Source organism: Scyliorhinus torazame, chromosome 4 (genome assembly GCF_047496885.1).
Source record: "Scyliorhinus torazame isolate Kashiwa2021f chromosome 4, sScyTor2.1, whole genome shotgun sequence".
Lineage (NCBI taxonomy): Eukaryota > Metazoa > Chordata > Chondrichthyes > Carcharhiniformes > Scyliorhinidae > Scyliorhinus > Scyliorhinus torazame.
The window spans coordinates 289,746,830-289,762,735 of record NC_092710.1 but is presented as its reverse complement, the minus strand read 5'-3'; the positions used below and the strand labels follow the sequence as shown (position 1 = coordinate 289,762,735).

The window sequence follows — 15,906 nt, the reverse complement described above, 5'->3', positions numbered from 1 at the left end:
GGTGCCATAGTGTGGCACTAGGGGCTTTTCACAGTAACTTCATTGCAGTGTTAATGTAAGCCTACTTGTGACAATAAAGATTATTATAATAATTTCCCTGATGAAAGGTCACTGACCAGAAGCCTCACTTTTTTTTAAATTAAGGGGCAATTTAGCGTCCTATCCACCAATCCTGCACATCTTTGGGTTGTGTGGGTCAGACCCACGCAGACAAGGGGAGAATGGGAAAACTCCACACGGATCGAACCCAGGTCTTCAGCGCCGTGAAGCAGCAGGGCTAACCCCCGTGCCACCCTAGAAACCTTAGTTCTAATGCTGCCCAACCTGTTTCTCTCCACAGATGCTGCCCAACCTGCTATGTTTTTACGGCACTTTTTGTTCTTATTTTAGATTTCCAGCATTCACATTATTTTGGAGACGGGGGGGCGTGATTCTCTGAAATGGAGACAGAGTGTTCGTGCCATCGAGGTTCACGACGGCGCGAACCGGCCCCTATCCCGACCGATTCAGGGCCCGAAAATGGGTTAGGAGCGGCGCCGCGTCATTTACGCGCGCCAGGCCTTGGCGCCACGTAAAGGCGACGCCGCATACGTGACGGGGCCGGCGCCGCATAACTGCTGTCACCCGCGCATGCATGGTTGCCGTCCTCCCCGAGTGAAGATGTCCGACGGATCTTGCGGGGCTGCGAAAGAAAGGAGGTCCTCCTTCAGAGAGGACGGCCCGACGATCGGTGGGCACCGATCGTGGGCCAGACCCCATTTGAGGCCCCCTCCCCCTGGCGGAATTCTCCGTTTTGCCAGCGCCCAGGGGTTTCCTGACGGCGTGGGGCTGCCCCATAATGAGAAACCCCATTGACCAGCCGGCGTAACGGAGAATCCCGCCGACGGGTCGGGGCAGAAATGCGGCGGGGCGGAGAATCCAGCTCATAGTTTCTCTCTTAACCCATCATTTCCCCTCAATATTTTGAAAACTTCAATCAAAGCACCCCTTAACCTTTTGAATTTCAGGAAACTAACACTAGTTTGTATAATCACCCCTCATAATTTAACCCATGAAGTCTACGTATGATCCTGGTAGATCTACACTACATTATCTCTAAGGTCATGATATCCTTTCTAAGATGTGGCACCCAGAACTGCTGAGTACTCCTGGTGTGATTTAAGCAGAGCTTTGTCTAGCTGCAGCCTGAATTCTATCCCCTTTATATCTAGAGGCCTAGAATACAAGGCCAGCATTCCATTAGCCTTTTGGGTTTTTTATAAATACCTTTTTAAAATAAATTTAAAGTACCCAATTATTTTTTCCAATTTTAAGGGCAATTTAGCGTGGCAAATCCACCTAACCTGTATATCTTTGGGATGTGGGGGTGAAACCCACGCAGACATGGGGAGAATGTGCAAACTCCACACAGACAGTGACCCATGGCCGGGACTCAAACCCAGGTCCTCAGTGCCGCAGTCCCAGTGCTAGCCACATGCCGCCCTTTTTTAAAATACCTAACTATGGCATTTTAAAATGTGTACCTGGATCCCTTCTACTCTTTGAACATGCACTGTTTTAATCTTTGGAAAGTACACTGCTCAATCCTTTTCAAGTCCAAAGTGGCTGACCTCACTTGACTATATTGAAATATATTTGTCACATTTTTGTCCATCCATTAATCAATTAATATCTGTTTGTAATTTCATACTTTAATCTACACTGCTTACAATGATACCTGTCTTTGTATGATCAACAAACATGCATATGTAACTAACTATCGCATAATCAAAGGCATTAATACATGCAGTGAATAACTGCAGCTAGATCCCCATTGGATGCCACTAATTAGAGTGCCTACCTGTTATGCCTAATCTCATGACACTCAGCCAATCCCTTAACTAAGTCAATAATTTGCCCTCACTTCAGAATTTAAGCTTTAGCTGACAGACTCTTGTAAGAGACTTTATCAAATGCCTTCTGAAATTCCATTTACATGACATAGGCATTTCCCCTTCCACTGCTTTAGTCACGCCTACAAGAAGTCCAATTGAGTTGGTTAGGCATGACCTACCCGTTACAAATCATATTGGCTCTCTCTGATCAGTTGAAAACGTTCAAGGTCTTCAGCCACTCTATACTTTGTTTATAGGACACTAGTAATTTCCGGACTGCAGATGCTAAGCTAACTGGCATGAAATTCCCTTGTTTTCCTGTCCTTAATTAATGGAGTGCCTCACAATTTTCCAGTCTAAAGGGGAGAACTTTTGAAGATCAAAGTTTGGGCATCTGCAACGTTCTAACCTACTTTCTTTAAACTCTGGGATGAAAACCATCTGGTCCTGGAGATTTGCTTATGCTAATTTGATGTGTCCTGTCCATGATTCAATATTATTCTCTTTGGATTTCTGGTGTGTCCACCTATTCCTCTATGATGCAAAGGTTATTAGTCAACATGTCTGCTATTTTCTTATTTTCATTGATAGAACCATGTCAGTTTTTAACCAACTTTATTTTCTAATAGAATTGTAAGGTTTATTTGTGTTGATTTCAACATCCCTTGCAGTTTCTTTTCATACTCCCTTTTTGAAGCTCTTGTTGTCAGTTTTGGCACCCGTTGTTATTCTTAAGTACCACTCCCATTCAGCAGGACTTATGCTATTTTTTGCATTCTTATAAGCTTTTTTGGAAAGAGGAGCTGTTGCCCCTTCGGGTATAAACTGGTTCTGTATCCGCATATTCTTTTTTGAACATCTCCCACTGATCTTCTGTCACTTTATCTATTAACAGATGTGCCCAATTTCCTGCCAACAGTCTCTGACTCATTCCTTGAGGTGGGTCTTGGTCAAGTCTAGAAACTTAGTATCTGTATTTTTCACTTTCAAACACAACATCGAATCGACCTTATTATGACCATCATTAGTGTCAGGGACCCGGATTCAATTCTGGCCTTGTGTGACTCTGTGTGGAATTTGCACTTTTCCAGCGTGTCTGCATGAGTTTCCACTGGGTACTCCGGTTTCCTCCCATAGTCCAAAGATGTGCAGGTCAGGTGGGGTTACAGGATTACGGGGCTAGGGCGGAGGAGTGGGCCTAGGTGGGGTGCTCTTTTGGAGGGTCGGTGCAGACTCGATGGGCTGAATGGCCTCTTCTGCAGAGTAGTGATTCTATGTTTCTTATTTGGACCATACATGCGGAAGCGGGAATAACTTTTCACATTTAAAAACCTTTTGACCTTCTCATTACCATTAAAGTTGTTAATGATGTGTAACAAGAAAGCCAAATGTGGTGCTCTGGGAAAATTCACATCAGTTTTATGCCAGCTAGATGTGAAAAAGTGATAACTTCAACATAGCCAGTAATACCTGTGGGACCATAGGAACTAAAGTCCCTGAGACCGCTTGAATAACAAGGTTTAAAAAGCTGATCCATTTTGCTTTTACAGCAAATGCCTTTTTATAATAATTTTAAAGAAGAAAAACATTATATTGCCCACTGCTATCAAAAATCATTGTGCCCAAATATATCAAATAGTCTGAATGTTTTCGCCATCTGCGCACATCTAGACTTTCCTGTACTGCAATCAGTAAACTACATTGCAACTAACCATATTGTTTTATTACAGATTAAGCTTGATAAGGAGCTCAGAGTGCTTTACAGGAGAATGTTTGAACCGCTTCATGTCCCTCCAGATCTGTTCCACAGACTGACTGGGCAGTTCTGCAGTATTTTGACTCTTAAAAAGGATCAGACTTATGCTGCAGAAGATAAAACCTCTGTTGACGATCGACTTAGTGTCTTACTAAAGGGAAAGTAAGTCAATAGCATATTCTTGTTTCTGGTTTTTAAAAAAAATTTGAATTTCCATGTTGTTTTATGACATTCTCAGGATATCTCAAGGCACTCTACATTCAGTGAGCTATGTTTTGAAGTACGGCCACAATTGTGTAGACAAGAGCAGCAACCAGTCTGCACACCCCAAGGTTCTGCAAAAGCACAGGAGGTGCATAATTTGCTTGGTGGCATTGGCTGAGGGAGAAATATTGGCCAAGATGTGAGGTAAACTATCTGCTCTTCGTCAGATCATGAACAGCGCATGAACATCCACCTGAAGAGACACACAGTTCAAAGTCTCATTCGGAGGATACTGCTTTAAACAGTGCAGCGCTCCCTGTCTGAAGTGTTGGCCTAGATTATGCTGTCAAATTGTGGAATGCAAATGTAATCTTTTGCCTGATGAACAAGAGTGCTGTCAGCTGAACCAAACTGACATTATACTCTGTCCAGGCTCACCAGGTGATTTTCATCTGGTGCCGTTTTTGCACCATTTTAATTTATTCAGCTTCTGCTGTAAAGTGTTAATTGTTGAGGCCATCCACTTTCGAATGTATAGGTAAGTGCAGCTTGGAGTATCATCAACAATAAGATGCAAGTAGGAAAGACCTGTCATATCGGAAGTGTCTCTGTGGTTTTTCACAGAGCACCCTGTCACAGTTGTAATCGTGAACTTGGTTTACTCTTTCCTTCACAGACCTTGTTCCAAACTTGTGTTCAGCAGCAACCAATTAATGTTTTGCTCCTTCAGAAGTGCAGTTCCCTGCACTGGGTATGAGAGGGACTGCCCATTTCTCTTACTCTGCAGCGTGTTCCATTAGCGTTTCCTTCGATTGTGTATGCTCTGGCTTCCTGCCGCAAAGGGGTAAAGTAAAGAGCTGGCATGAAGCCAAAAAGTTATAAATAAGAGCCACTCCTCCACGAGGATCAGCTTGTGACCTTTCAGCAGTCGGTTGATAAATTCCACACTGCACCATGTGGAATATACTATTTGTTTTCTGGTGCCAACTCCAGCACACCAAAGCAATAATGTCCTACATGGTGAAATCTCTTCACGCGTGTCTCCAGTTAGTGCAACTAGCTCCCCTCTGTAGTAGCAGAACTCTGGCAAGTCTGAAAACGAGCTTGTGTTCATCTCCCAATTTGGAAGGCTGGACTACGAAGTTCGATGTTGGTGACATTTTCACAGTACTTCAGAGGGTCAACTCAATTGAAAATTCTGTACCCATTAGCTTTTGCCCCTGTCCGTCAGAGGACGAATAATCGGAATACTTTCCACATAAGAGTTATAGAGGAACAACGCAGTTTGGATGATCCATATATAGATTACTAAAAGCTAGTGTACAGGTTACAAAAAAACAATCAAAAGGTTAATGGAATGTTGGCCTTTGTCCCAAGAGCTTGGAATACGAAAGTCAGGACCTCTTGCTTCAGTCATATATTGGAGAGAACATTACATTCGATCCATTTGGACTCAAATAATTCTGCTGATAATGTTAGAAATAAGAGCTTCTGCAGAGTTACTGATGGACAGAAATCTAATTTCAGGAACTGAGCTGTTTTTTCACTTGAACCATGATGTGACTACACTTGACAGAATTGATTGTTCTCGTGTAATCTTTCTGCAGTAACTTTTTTACTTGACAGAATGAAAGTTTCTTATCGTGGGCACTTTCTGCACAACATTTACCCCACTTCCTTCATCGACTCCCCTGAATTCCGATCAACTCAGATGAACAAAGGAGAGAAATTTCAGGTAGAGCTATGAGGAGTGCATTTTCCCAGTTTTGGAGTCTACATAGATGGTGTGTGTGAAACCATTGGGCCCGCTTTTACCAATCCTCAACAGATGCCGCTGGGAGGCAGAGTTGGGAAGAGTGAGTGGGTTGGGGACTGTCAACTGGGAAGGGTGGGTGTAATGGTGGTGGTGGAGGGAGGGGGGGGTGGTGTTCATCCTTCGCCTTCCCACTGTCGTGGCATTTACCAGTGGTGGGGAAGATGGAGGATAGCCTTGCTATCTCATTACCAAGTGAAACACTTATGCAACCAATTAAGGGCCTCTGCCTGCCGCCACTGGCGTTTTGCTAGTGGTAGGTGTGTCCTTTACCATGTGGGGAGCCCGCTTCGAAGCGGTGAAGGAACTCCTAGTCAGGCACTCAGTATCCCATGGGGAGGCCATCCTGGTGATAATGGCTGTTTCAGTAACCAGAGTCCCCTCCCTCCCACCATGCGCCTCCTCACCGCGGCTTGCCTGACTGGCCTCAAACGGCTACCTCAAACTCCACATACCCGGTTGGGAGGGTGGCATGTTCCCACAGCATCCTCTTTGCCAGTAAAACTGCTGAACTGTTGGCTCCCTGATTGGCTGGCATCTCCGGGACATGGGTGTCTGCCCTTTAAAGGGGTGGAAGCCCCAACGGCAACTTTTTTTAGAACACAACATGTTAGTAATACTAATACTAGCTGTCACCTGCATCTTGATTTCCCTATTTTTTTTTCTTTTTTATTTTTAAATTTCAAGAAGTATTTCTCCCTGTTCCCCATTTATCTTGCTCTTACCCAATAGAGCAGACAAAAGATCTCTGCCCTCTGTCGGTCTAAGTCTGCTGCTGATGTGTAGTTGTCCGAAAACATCTCATTCTCCCTTCCCTATGTGGAGCCACTTGGTTCCCACTCGCCTCTAAAATCCCAGGTGAGATGTCTTGTCCCATTCATCTTGTCCCATTCTTCACTTTCTTTGGCCCACCCAGAATGAATGGATAGTGAAACCACAGCATAAAAGCCATCATGTCTGTGAGCTAAAAATTGATTATTTTCTAGCCTTCTAGGATCTCTGAAGCTATTAATGTGTTCAGTTTCTGACTTGGTTTGTAACTAGAGATGCATTTTGAGAAAAGTGGAGGCAGAGAAATGTGTTCTCGTTTAATTTGTGGAAATTCGACATCAGTTTTCTGGATTCTGAGTTTTAATACTAGGGATTCCCAGAATTAACAGCGTTGTTTCCACATTGAATGTGTGTAATTTTAAATGCTTCATGGCTGCCTTTCCCTGACAGTATTTAAGAGTCAACCATATTGCTGTGGGCCTGGAGTCATATGTAGACCAGACAAGGATGACAAATTTCCTTCCCTAAAGGACATTAGTGAACCAGATGGGTTTTTAGAATTCAAATTTCACCATCTGCTGTGGTGGGATTCGAATCCGGGTCCCCAGAGCATTACCGTGGGCTCTGGATTACTGCCTCCCCTACTGCATGTGCTTTCTTTTTACATGGTGAAATATACATCCATATTCGCTGTTCACTCTTGCTCTTTCCTCATCTGTTTTGTGTTTTTTTTTCTCTCTCCTGTTGGTTCCCTCACCACCTATGGTAGACCCAGGCTCATAGTGTTGTCCTTTACACTTGGTGATGGACATTGGAATCCCCCCACCCATAGTACATACTGTGCCTTTACCACCCTCCGTGCTTCCTCATGGTGTTCAACATGGAGGAATACTGATTCATCAGATGCGGGTGGACAGTACTTGGTAATCAGCAGGAGGTTTCCTTGCTCATGTTTGACCTGAAGCCATGAGCCTTCTTGGGATCCAGAGTCAACGATGAGCACTCCCATGGAAACTCCCTCTCGACTGTGTACCACTGTGGTACCACCTCTGCTGGGTCTGTCCTGCTGGTGGGACAGGACGCACCCAGGAATGGTGATAGTGGTATGTGAGATGTGATTTGTAAGGTATAATTCCGTGATTATGGCTATGTCAGGCTGTTGCTTGGCTAGTCTGTGTGACAACTCTGCCATTTCTGGCACAAGCCCGCAGATATTAGTAAGGAGGACTTTGCAATGTTCAGGGCTGGGTTTGCCATTGTCATTTCCAGTGCCTAGGTCAATGTTGGGTGTCTGTCCAGTTTCTTTCCTTTTTATTGACTTTGTAGCAGTTTGACACAACTATGTGGCTTGCTAGGCCATTTCAGAGGGCGTTTAAGAATCAACCACATTGCTGCAGACCTGTAGTCACATGTCGGCCAGACCAGGTGAGGGCTGCAGTTTTCTTCCTCGAAGGACATAACTAGCTTTAGGACAGCAGTGGTCCAGAGTCCCTGATGGTTGGTAAATTCAACTATTGCTATCCGCTGGGAATGAAGCCATTGCGCTTAGCGTTTTCATTTAATACCAAGGTTGTTTTTATACTTTGCAGTGCTTTGGACAGTGATGATCCCTCACAATGATGTCTTCTCTCTACAGGTAACTATTGTGGCTGACGATAACTGCAAGTTTTTGTGCTGGTCCAGAGAGAGGCTAACTTTCTTCCTGGAGACTGAATCATTTCTTCATGAAGTGTTTAAGTATCTAATTGGCAAAGATATCACAAACAAGCTATATTCTTTGAATGACCCAACACTAAGTGACAAAGTAGGTATTAGAGTTGCATGGCTGAAGTTTAATATATAAATTTACTGAGATAATTGGGAATTTGATACATTAAAATTGCCCAACCATAAATTGCTTTGCATGAAAAATGTGTCTTGAGATGCAGCAACTGTTTAAAAATATCCTTTAATACATTCACTTATTAATTGAGTGTTTCATATAATGAGCCACTATTAAGTTTAAGTATGTAAAATAAACTATCTACAATATATAGAAAATATAATAAACAGGCTGAAATGTGATTAAAAAGAGAATTACATGGGCTTGATTGTGTGATTGTTTTTAACCTTTTCATTAACCCAAGTTTTTGTTTTCCTTTTTTAAAAAACTCTACCTCTCTTGAAGTAAATTATACTTTGATTTGGTTATATGGGTACGTGATCCTGTCTGATGTTCAACTACTCTCATGTGTGAGTCTAAATATTATGTATTAGCAGTCTATTCCACCACATCAGAGCCAGTTCCTATTCTAACCCCATATTCCACATATTCAATAGATAGCAATTGGGAATAGAAAACCTGGCTGATTTTTTCCCCCCCCCCTCCTTAAACAACATACAGATACTTCACCAATTGAGTCCTCAACATAAACTATGTATCAAATATGGGACCCAATGGACCACATTGGTTGGTGCTACGGTTGACGGTTCATTGACCAATTGAGGAGCTCTATTGACCTAATCACAGCACTCAGGATACAGTGCAAGCAATGTGTTTCTATGCAGATATGGCTAACAGTCAGTAAATGTTTGCATTTATAGCTGTATGTTTGACTAACCCAAGTATACATTGCAACCTGGGAGGACAGGGTTAGCAAATCAAATGTTCTGAGTACAATTCTGAGCGACCATGGGATTTTCTGAATCAGCCTCCACCCCCCCCCCCCCCACCCCCCATATAGAGACCCCATGACATAGACCCTCCCCATAAGAGAGATGCCTTGAAGCCAGTGAACAATCCAGACAGGAACAGTGAAAAAAAGAATTGCTTTAAAACTCACCTGTCCCCCTACACCCAATAATAATCTTTATTAGTGTCACAAGTAGACTTACATTAACACTGCAATGAAGTTACTGTGAAAAATCCCCTCGTCGCCACACTCCGCCGCCTGTTCGGATACACTGAAGGAGAATTAAGAATGTCCAATTCACCTAACAAACACGTCTTTCGGGACTTGTTGGAGGAAACCGAGCACCCTGAGGAAATCCACGCAGACACGGGGAGAACATGCAGACTCTGCACAGACAGTGACCCAAGCTGCAAATAGAACCTGGGTCCCTGGTGCTGTGAAACAATAGTGCTAACCACTGTGCTATGGTGCTTGCTGCCTCAGGCAGAGAAAGCAGCCGCTGTAAATTCCCAGAAAGCGAAAACCACATCTCCAGAGGTTAAACCACCCCCAATCCTTTGACCTGCAAGGCGTTTCTTCACATCAATGAGAAATTACTTTTACTAGGCCATGATTGACAGCTTCCAGACAGTCAGATGTCTGGATTGTTTAATTTTATTTCCCTGCATGCTTGAATAGATCTCAAGTACCCTGCTATGAAACTTACCACAATGTTTTAAACGTGAAACTGTGATTGACAACTCCTGAGCACATCAAAAGTGGTAAAGTGCTGTGCAGATAGCCTGCTTTTGATGTGGTCAAGAGCTGTTAATCAGAACTTCCAGGCAGGGCTCTCTGTTATAGGAGGGGGTCTCTGATGGGGTGTCTGGGAGGAGTGGGGTGGGCAGTGTTTGTTTTGTGGGAGGAGGTTGGAGCCCTCCAATGATCTTTGGGGGCACCGACCTTAAAGATTTACCCCCATGAGGCCCACCGGCCGAGAGGAGTGGAGAATCATGGAGGCGTGGAGAATCTGGTGCCCAGCCAGTTCATAGAATGCAAATGAGTCAATTTGACTTATTTGCATCCTCCCACCGAACTTGAACTTGAGGGGGACCATAGCATCACGTCGATCCTGATTTTTGGACGATGCTGGATTCGCCGCCTGATCAGGCAGCAAGAGAATCCAGCCCCATATTTCATTAATGTGCAGTTGCTGTTGGTATGTTTTTGTAATTGTTTATTGTGAACTGCCGCTGCTTTACACAGGCAAACCTGATGAGCACTATTGGGTATTTATGGCACAATGCCTCTCATATACTTCATTTGTGCAGAATATTTGGGAGCATTAATTTATTTGAAAGGTTGAAATGTTGTGATATAGCAGATAGTAATTACCGAGCTAATTAAATCCCAAAGGGAAACTTGGCAAGCTATCACTGAGTGCCTTTAAGAGAGATAGATAGGTTCTTGATCAATAAGGGGATCAGGGGTTATGGGGAGAAGGCAGGAGAATGGGGATGAGAAAAATATCAGCCATGATTGAATGGCGGAACAGGCTCGATGGGCCAAAGGCCTAATTCTGCTCCTATGTCTTATGGTCTCATCACAACAATTTTCAATTTGTTATTTATTATGAGAAGATATGTATGCTGGAGTCAGTCACAAATTCCACTAACACTTTTGGAGATTATAAATAGTAATTTAAAACATTTATTGACAAAAGAAAATAAAACTCAAACACACAGTATTACATTTACACAGTTCAAATTAGTCTTACAGTACTTTTTCCACAAAAAGATTTATACTTGGTTAGACTCACAAATAAACACTCCTTTGGTCAACAATTCCTATAGATACTTAATCTATAAAAAGATCCAGTAATATTACCACAGGAGGGCGGCACTTTGGCGCAGTGGTTAGCACTGCTGCCAACGGCGCTGAGGAACCAGGTTTGATCCCGGCCCTGGGTCTAGGCCACTGTCTGTGTGGAGTTTGCACATTCTCCCCGTGTCTGCATGGGTCTCTTTCTTGACACCATTTAATGACTCAGATTCCACCGTACTATTGGGCAGCGAGTTCCACAAATTCAGCACCCTCTGCGAGAAGAACTCATTTCAGTTCTAAATCTATCGCCTCTCAACCTATATCCTGACCTCTCATTCTAGATTGCCCCACAAGGGGGAACATTTGGTCTACAGTTACTTTATCAATCCCTTTTCGTGTTTTATATACCTCGATTAGATCCCCTCTCGTCCTTCTAAACTGCAGCAAGTATAAGCCCAAACTGTTTAATCTCTCCACATACATCAAACCTTTCATCCCCGGAATCAATCTGGTGAACCTCCTCTGAACTACTTCCAATGCCACCATATCCTTCCTCAAATAAGGAGACCAAAACTGGACACAATGCTCCAGATATGGTCTCACCAACACCCTATACAACTGCAACAACACTTCTCTACTTTTATATTCCAGTGCTTTTGCGATAAACGCGAACATTCCTTTTTTAAAAAAAATAATTTTTATTAAAGGTTTTCATAAAATATCAGTAACAAAATGAAAAAGAAACCCAACAGGGTTAAGTGCAAAACACAGTCCAGAAAAACAACCCTCCATACCCCCCTCCCCCCTGTACATAAATGATAAATTAACATTAACACCCCGACTTAATACAAGTATATACAACCCCTCAGCCCCTCCAGTGTAAATAACAAAAACAAAAAAAAATAAAGTGACCCCCCCCCCCCCCCCCCCCCCCGAGTTGCTGCTGCATTGACCAATGTCTACCGCTCTGCCAGGAAGTCTAAGAACGGTTGACACTGCCTAAAGAACGCTTGTACCGACCCTCTCAAGGCAAATTTCACCCTCTCCAACTTAATAAGCCCTGCCATATCGTTGATCCAGGATTCCACGCTTGGGGGCCTCGCATCCTTCCACTGAAGAAGAATCCTTCGCCGGGCTACCATGGACGCAAAGGCCAGAATTCCGACCTCTTTCACCGCCTGCACTCCCGGCTCCTCTGCCACCCCAAATATTGCGAGCCCCCAGCCCGGCTTGACCCTGGATCCTACCACCCTCGACACCATCCTCGCTACCCCCTTCCAAAATTCCTCCAGCGCTGGGCATGCCCAGAACATATGGGTGTGGTTTGCTGGGCTCCCTGAGCACCTAACACACCTGTCCTCACCCCCAAAAAACCGACTCATCCTTGTCCCGGTCATGTGTGCCCTGTGCAGCACCTTAAACTGTGTGAGGCTGAGCCTCGCGCACGATGAGCAAGAGTTCACCCTCCCCAGGGCGCCTGCCCACGTCCCTTCCTCAATTTCCTCTCCCAACTCCTCCTCCCACTTACCTTTTACCTCCACCACCGAGGCCTCCTCCTCCTCCTGCATCACCTGGTAAGTTTCCGAGATCTTCCCCACTCCCACCCACCCCCCGAGAGCACCCTGTCCTGTACTGTGTGTGGCAGTAGCCATGGGAATTCCACCACCTGCCGTCTGGCAAACGCCCTTACCTGTAAGTACCTGAAGGTATTCCCCGGGGGGGAGCCCGTACGTCTCCTCCAGCTCACCCAGGCTCGCGAACGTCCCGTCCACAAACAGGTACCCCAACTTTCGTATCCCTGTCCTGTGTCACCCCGCAAACCCTCCACCTGTTCTTCCTGGGGCGAATCGGTGGTTTCCCCGTAATGGGGTCCCCGCCGAAGCCCCCACTTTACCCCTACGCCGCCTCCACTGCCCCCAAATTTTGAGGGCCGCCACCACCACCGGGCTCGTGGTATACCTCCTTGGAGGGAGCGGCAGCGGCGTCGTTGCCAGCGCCCCCAGACTCGTACCCACACAAGATGCCGTCTCCAGCCTCTTCCATGCGGCCCCCTCCCCTCCATCACCCACTTGCGCACCATCGTCGCATTGGCGGCCCAGTAGTATCCACAGAGGTTGGGCAGCGCCAGTCCCCACTATCTCTACTCCGCTCCAGGAGCACCCTTCTCACCCTCGGAGTCCCTCGCACCCACACAAACCCCATTATACTCCTGTTAACCCGCCTGAAAAAAGCCTTCGGGATAAACACGGGGTGGCACTGGAAAAGGAACAAAAACCTTAGGAGCACCGTCATTTTGATTGACTGCACCCTACCCGCCAGGGACAGCGGCAACGCTTCCCACCTCTTGAACTCCTCCATTTGCTCCACCAGCCTTGTAAAGTTAAGCCTACGCAGGGCCTCCCAGCTCCTAGCCACCTGGACTCCCAGATACCTGAAGCTCCTCTCCGCCTTTTTTAGTGGGAGCTCGCCAATCCCCCTCTCCTGGTCCCCTGGATGAACTACGAACAGCTCGCTCTTTCCCATATTGAGCTTGTACCCCGAAAAGCCCCCGAATTCCCTAAGAATCCTTATTACCTGCGGCATTCCTCCCACCGGGCCCACCGCATACAACAGCAGGTCGTCCGCATAAAGCGACACCCTATGCTCCTCCCCACCCCGCACCAACCCCCTCCAGTTCCTCGACTCTCTCAGTGCCATAGCCAGGGGTTCAATCGCCAGTGAGAAGAGCAGGGGGGACAGGGGACACCCCTGTCTCGTCCCTCGGTGCAACCGAAAGTACTCGGACCAACACCTGTTTGTGGCCACACTCACCATCGGGACCTCATACAACAGCCTAACCCACCTGACAAACCCCTCCCCAAACCCGAACCACTTCAGCACCTCCCACAGGTACCCCCACTCTACCCTATCGAAGTCTCTCTCAGCGTCCATCGCCACCACTATCTCCGCCTCCCCCTCCCTCGCCGGCATCATGATAACGTTCAAAAGCCTTCGCACATTCGCGTTCAACTGCCTCCCCTTCACAAACCCCGTCTGGTCTTCATGGATGATCTGCGGCACACAATCCTCAATCCTCGTGGCTAAGACCTTCGCCAACACCTTGGCATCTACATTTAGCAGGGAAATCGGTCTGTAAGACCCACAACTGCAGGGGATCCTTGTCCCCTTCAGGATCAAGGAGATCAGTGCCCGGGACATCGTTGGGGGCAAAGCACCCCCCCCCTCCCTTGCCTCAATGAAGGTCCTAACTAACTAGCTGCGTCCCGCTTCCGCAGCTGATGCGCCAGCATCCGGCTTGCCTTTTCCCCCTGAGCCTTCCTCCACTGCACCTCCACCTTCCTGGTGGTCACCAGGTAGAATTCGGCCTGGAGGCTACGCCTCTTCCTCAACAATCCTTTCTCGGGCTCCTACGCATACCTCCTGTCTACCCTCACCATCTCCCCCACCAGCCTCTCCCTCTCCCCCCCGCTCCCTGTGGGCCCTAATGGAGATCAGCTCTCTCCTCACCACCGCCTTCAGTGCCTCCCATACCATCCCCACTCGGACCTCCCCATTGTCGTTGGTCTCCAGGTACCTCTCTATACTTCCTCGGACCCGCTCGCTCACCACCTCGTCCGCCAACAGCCCCACCTCCAAGCGCCACAGCGGGTGCTGGTCCCTCTCCTCCCCCATCTCCAAGTCCACCCAATGCGGGGCGTGGTACAAAATGGCTATTGCCGAATACTCCGTATCCTCTACTCTCGCTATCAAAGCCCTACTCAAGATGAAAAAGTCGATTCGGGAATAAGCCTTATGGGCATGTGAGAAGAATGAAAGTTCCCTAGCCCCCGGCCTTGCATATCTCCGAGGGTCCACCCCTCCCATCTGGTCCATAAATCCCCTCAGCACTCTAGCCGCCGCCGGCTTCCTACCCGTCCTAGACCTGGAGCGATCCAGTGCCGGGTCCAGCACCATGTTAAAGTCTCCCCCCATTATCAGGCACCCCACTTCCAAGTCTGGGATCCGACCCAACATACGCTGCATAAAACCCGCATCGTCCCAGTTCGGGGCATACACATTGACCAGTACCACCCTCTCTCCCTGCAACTTACCACTTACAATTATGTACCTACCGCCATTACCTGCCACAATGCTCGACGCCTCAAACGACATCTTCTTTCCCACCAAGATCACCATCCCTCGATTTTTGGCATCCAGCCCCGAGTGAAACACCTGACCTACCCACCCTTTCCTCAATCTTACCTGGTCTGCCACCTTCAGGTGTGTCTCCTGAAGCATAACCACATCCGCCTTGAGCCCCTTCAGATGCGCGAACACGCATTCCAGGTTATCAGCCGGATCAGGGGGCAACCCGCCCGCCGATTAGCCATGACCCCTCCTCGGCCAGCCACGCGCCCACACCCCACACCCGGCCCGTTCCCCACAGCGGCATACCCCCGTCTCGACCCCCCCCCACTCGCTCCAGCTCCTCCTTGACCATAGCAGCAGCAACTCGATCCCCCACCCCCCCGCTCCCCCGGCTTGGACCCATCCTAGCTGATTTACTCCCCCCATTGCCCTTCCGCAAGTCAGCTGACTCCTGCTGACCCCGGCCACTCCCGCCTCTCCTTCGACTCCTCCCATTGTGTGGCACACCCTCCTCTCCCGTCCCCATCCATAGGCTCTCCCCCTCCCCCTTCTGTTCTAAGCGTGGGAAACAACCCTCGCTTCCCCGCTCCCTCCAGTCTTCAGCGCGGGAAAAAGCCCACGCTTTCCACCGACCAGGCCCCGCCACCTCTGACGCAGCTCCTTTTACAGGCCCGGTCCCCCACCCCCCCCCCCCGGGGCCCCATCTCGCCTCCAAGAGCCCCCCCAACCAAAACAGTGCCCAACCCGCCCCAGCCACCCTCACCAACCCAAAAGAGAAAAAACAGAAAGAAAAAGAAACCCGGAGCAATATAACGGCCCCCCCCTCGAAACAAAAATAAACGTAGCATATCAACTGTCGTCCCCAATCGCCCGTCCCGACCCTCA

The 15,906-nt window shown here is 47.4% G+C and overlaps 1 protein-coding gene across 6 annotated transcripts in view; it reads left to right on the top strand.

Moving 5' to 3' along the window:
• popdc1 (popeye domain cAMP effector 1) overlaps positions 1–15,906 on the top strand; it is a 69,636-nt gene that overhangs the window by 44,606 nt on the left and 9,124 nt on the right. For all 6 annotated transcript variants that reach the window (XM_072499877.1, XM_072499873.1, XM_072499875.1 and 3 more), the window contains 3 exons: positions 3,605–3,792; positions 5,461–5,569; positions 8,055–8,222. In XM_072499877.1, coding sequence (XP_072355978.1) covers positions 3,605–3,792; positions 5,461–5,569; positions 8,055–8,222 — 465 coding nt within the window. The remainder of the gene's footprint in view (positions 1–3,604; positions 3,793–5,460; positions 5,570–8,054; positions 8,223–15,906) is intronic.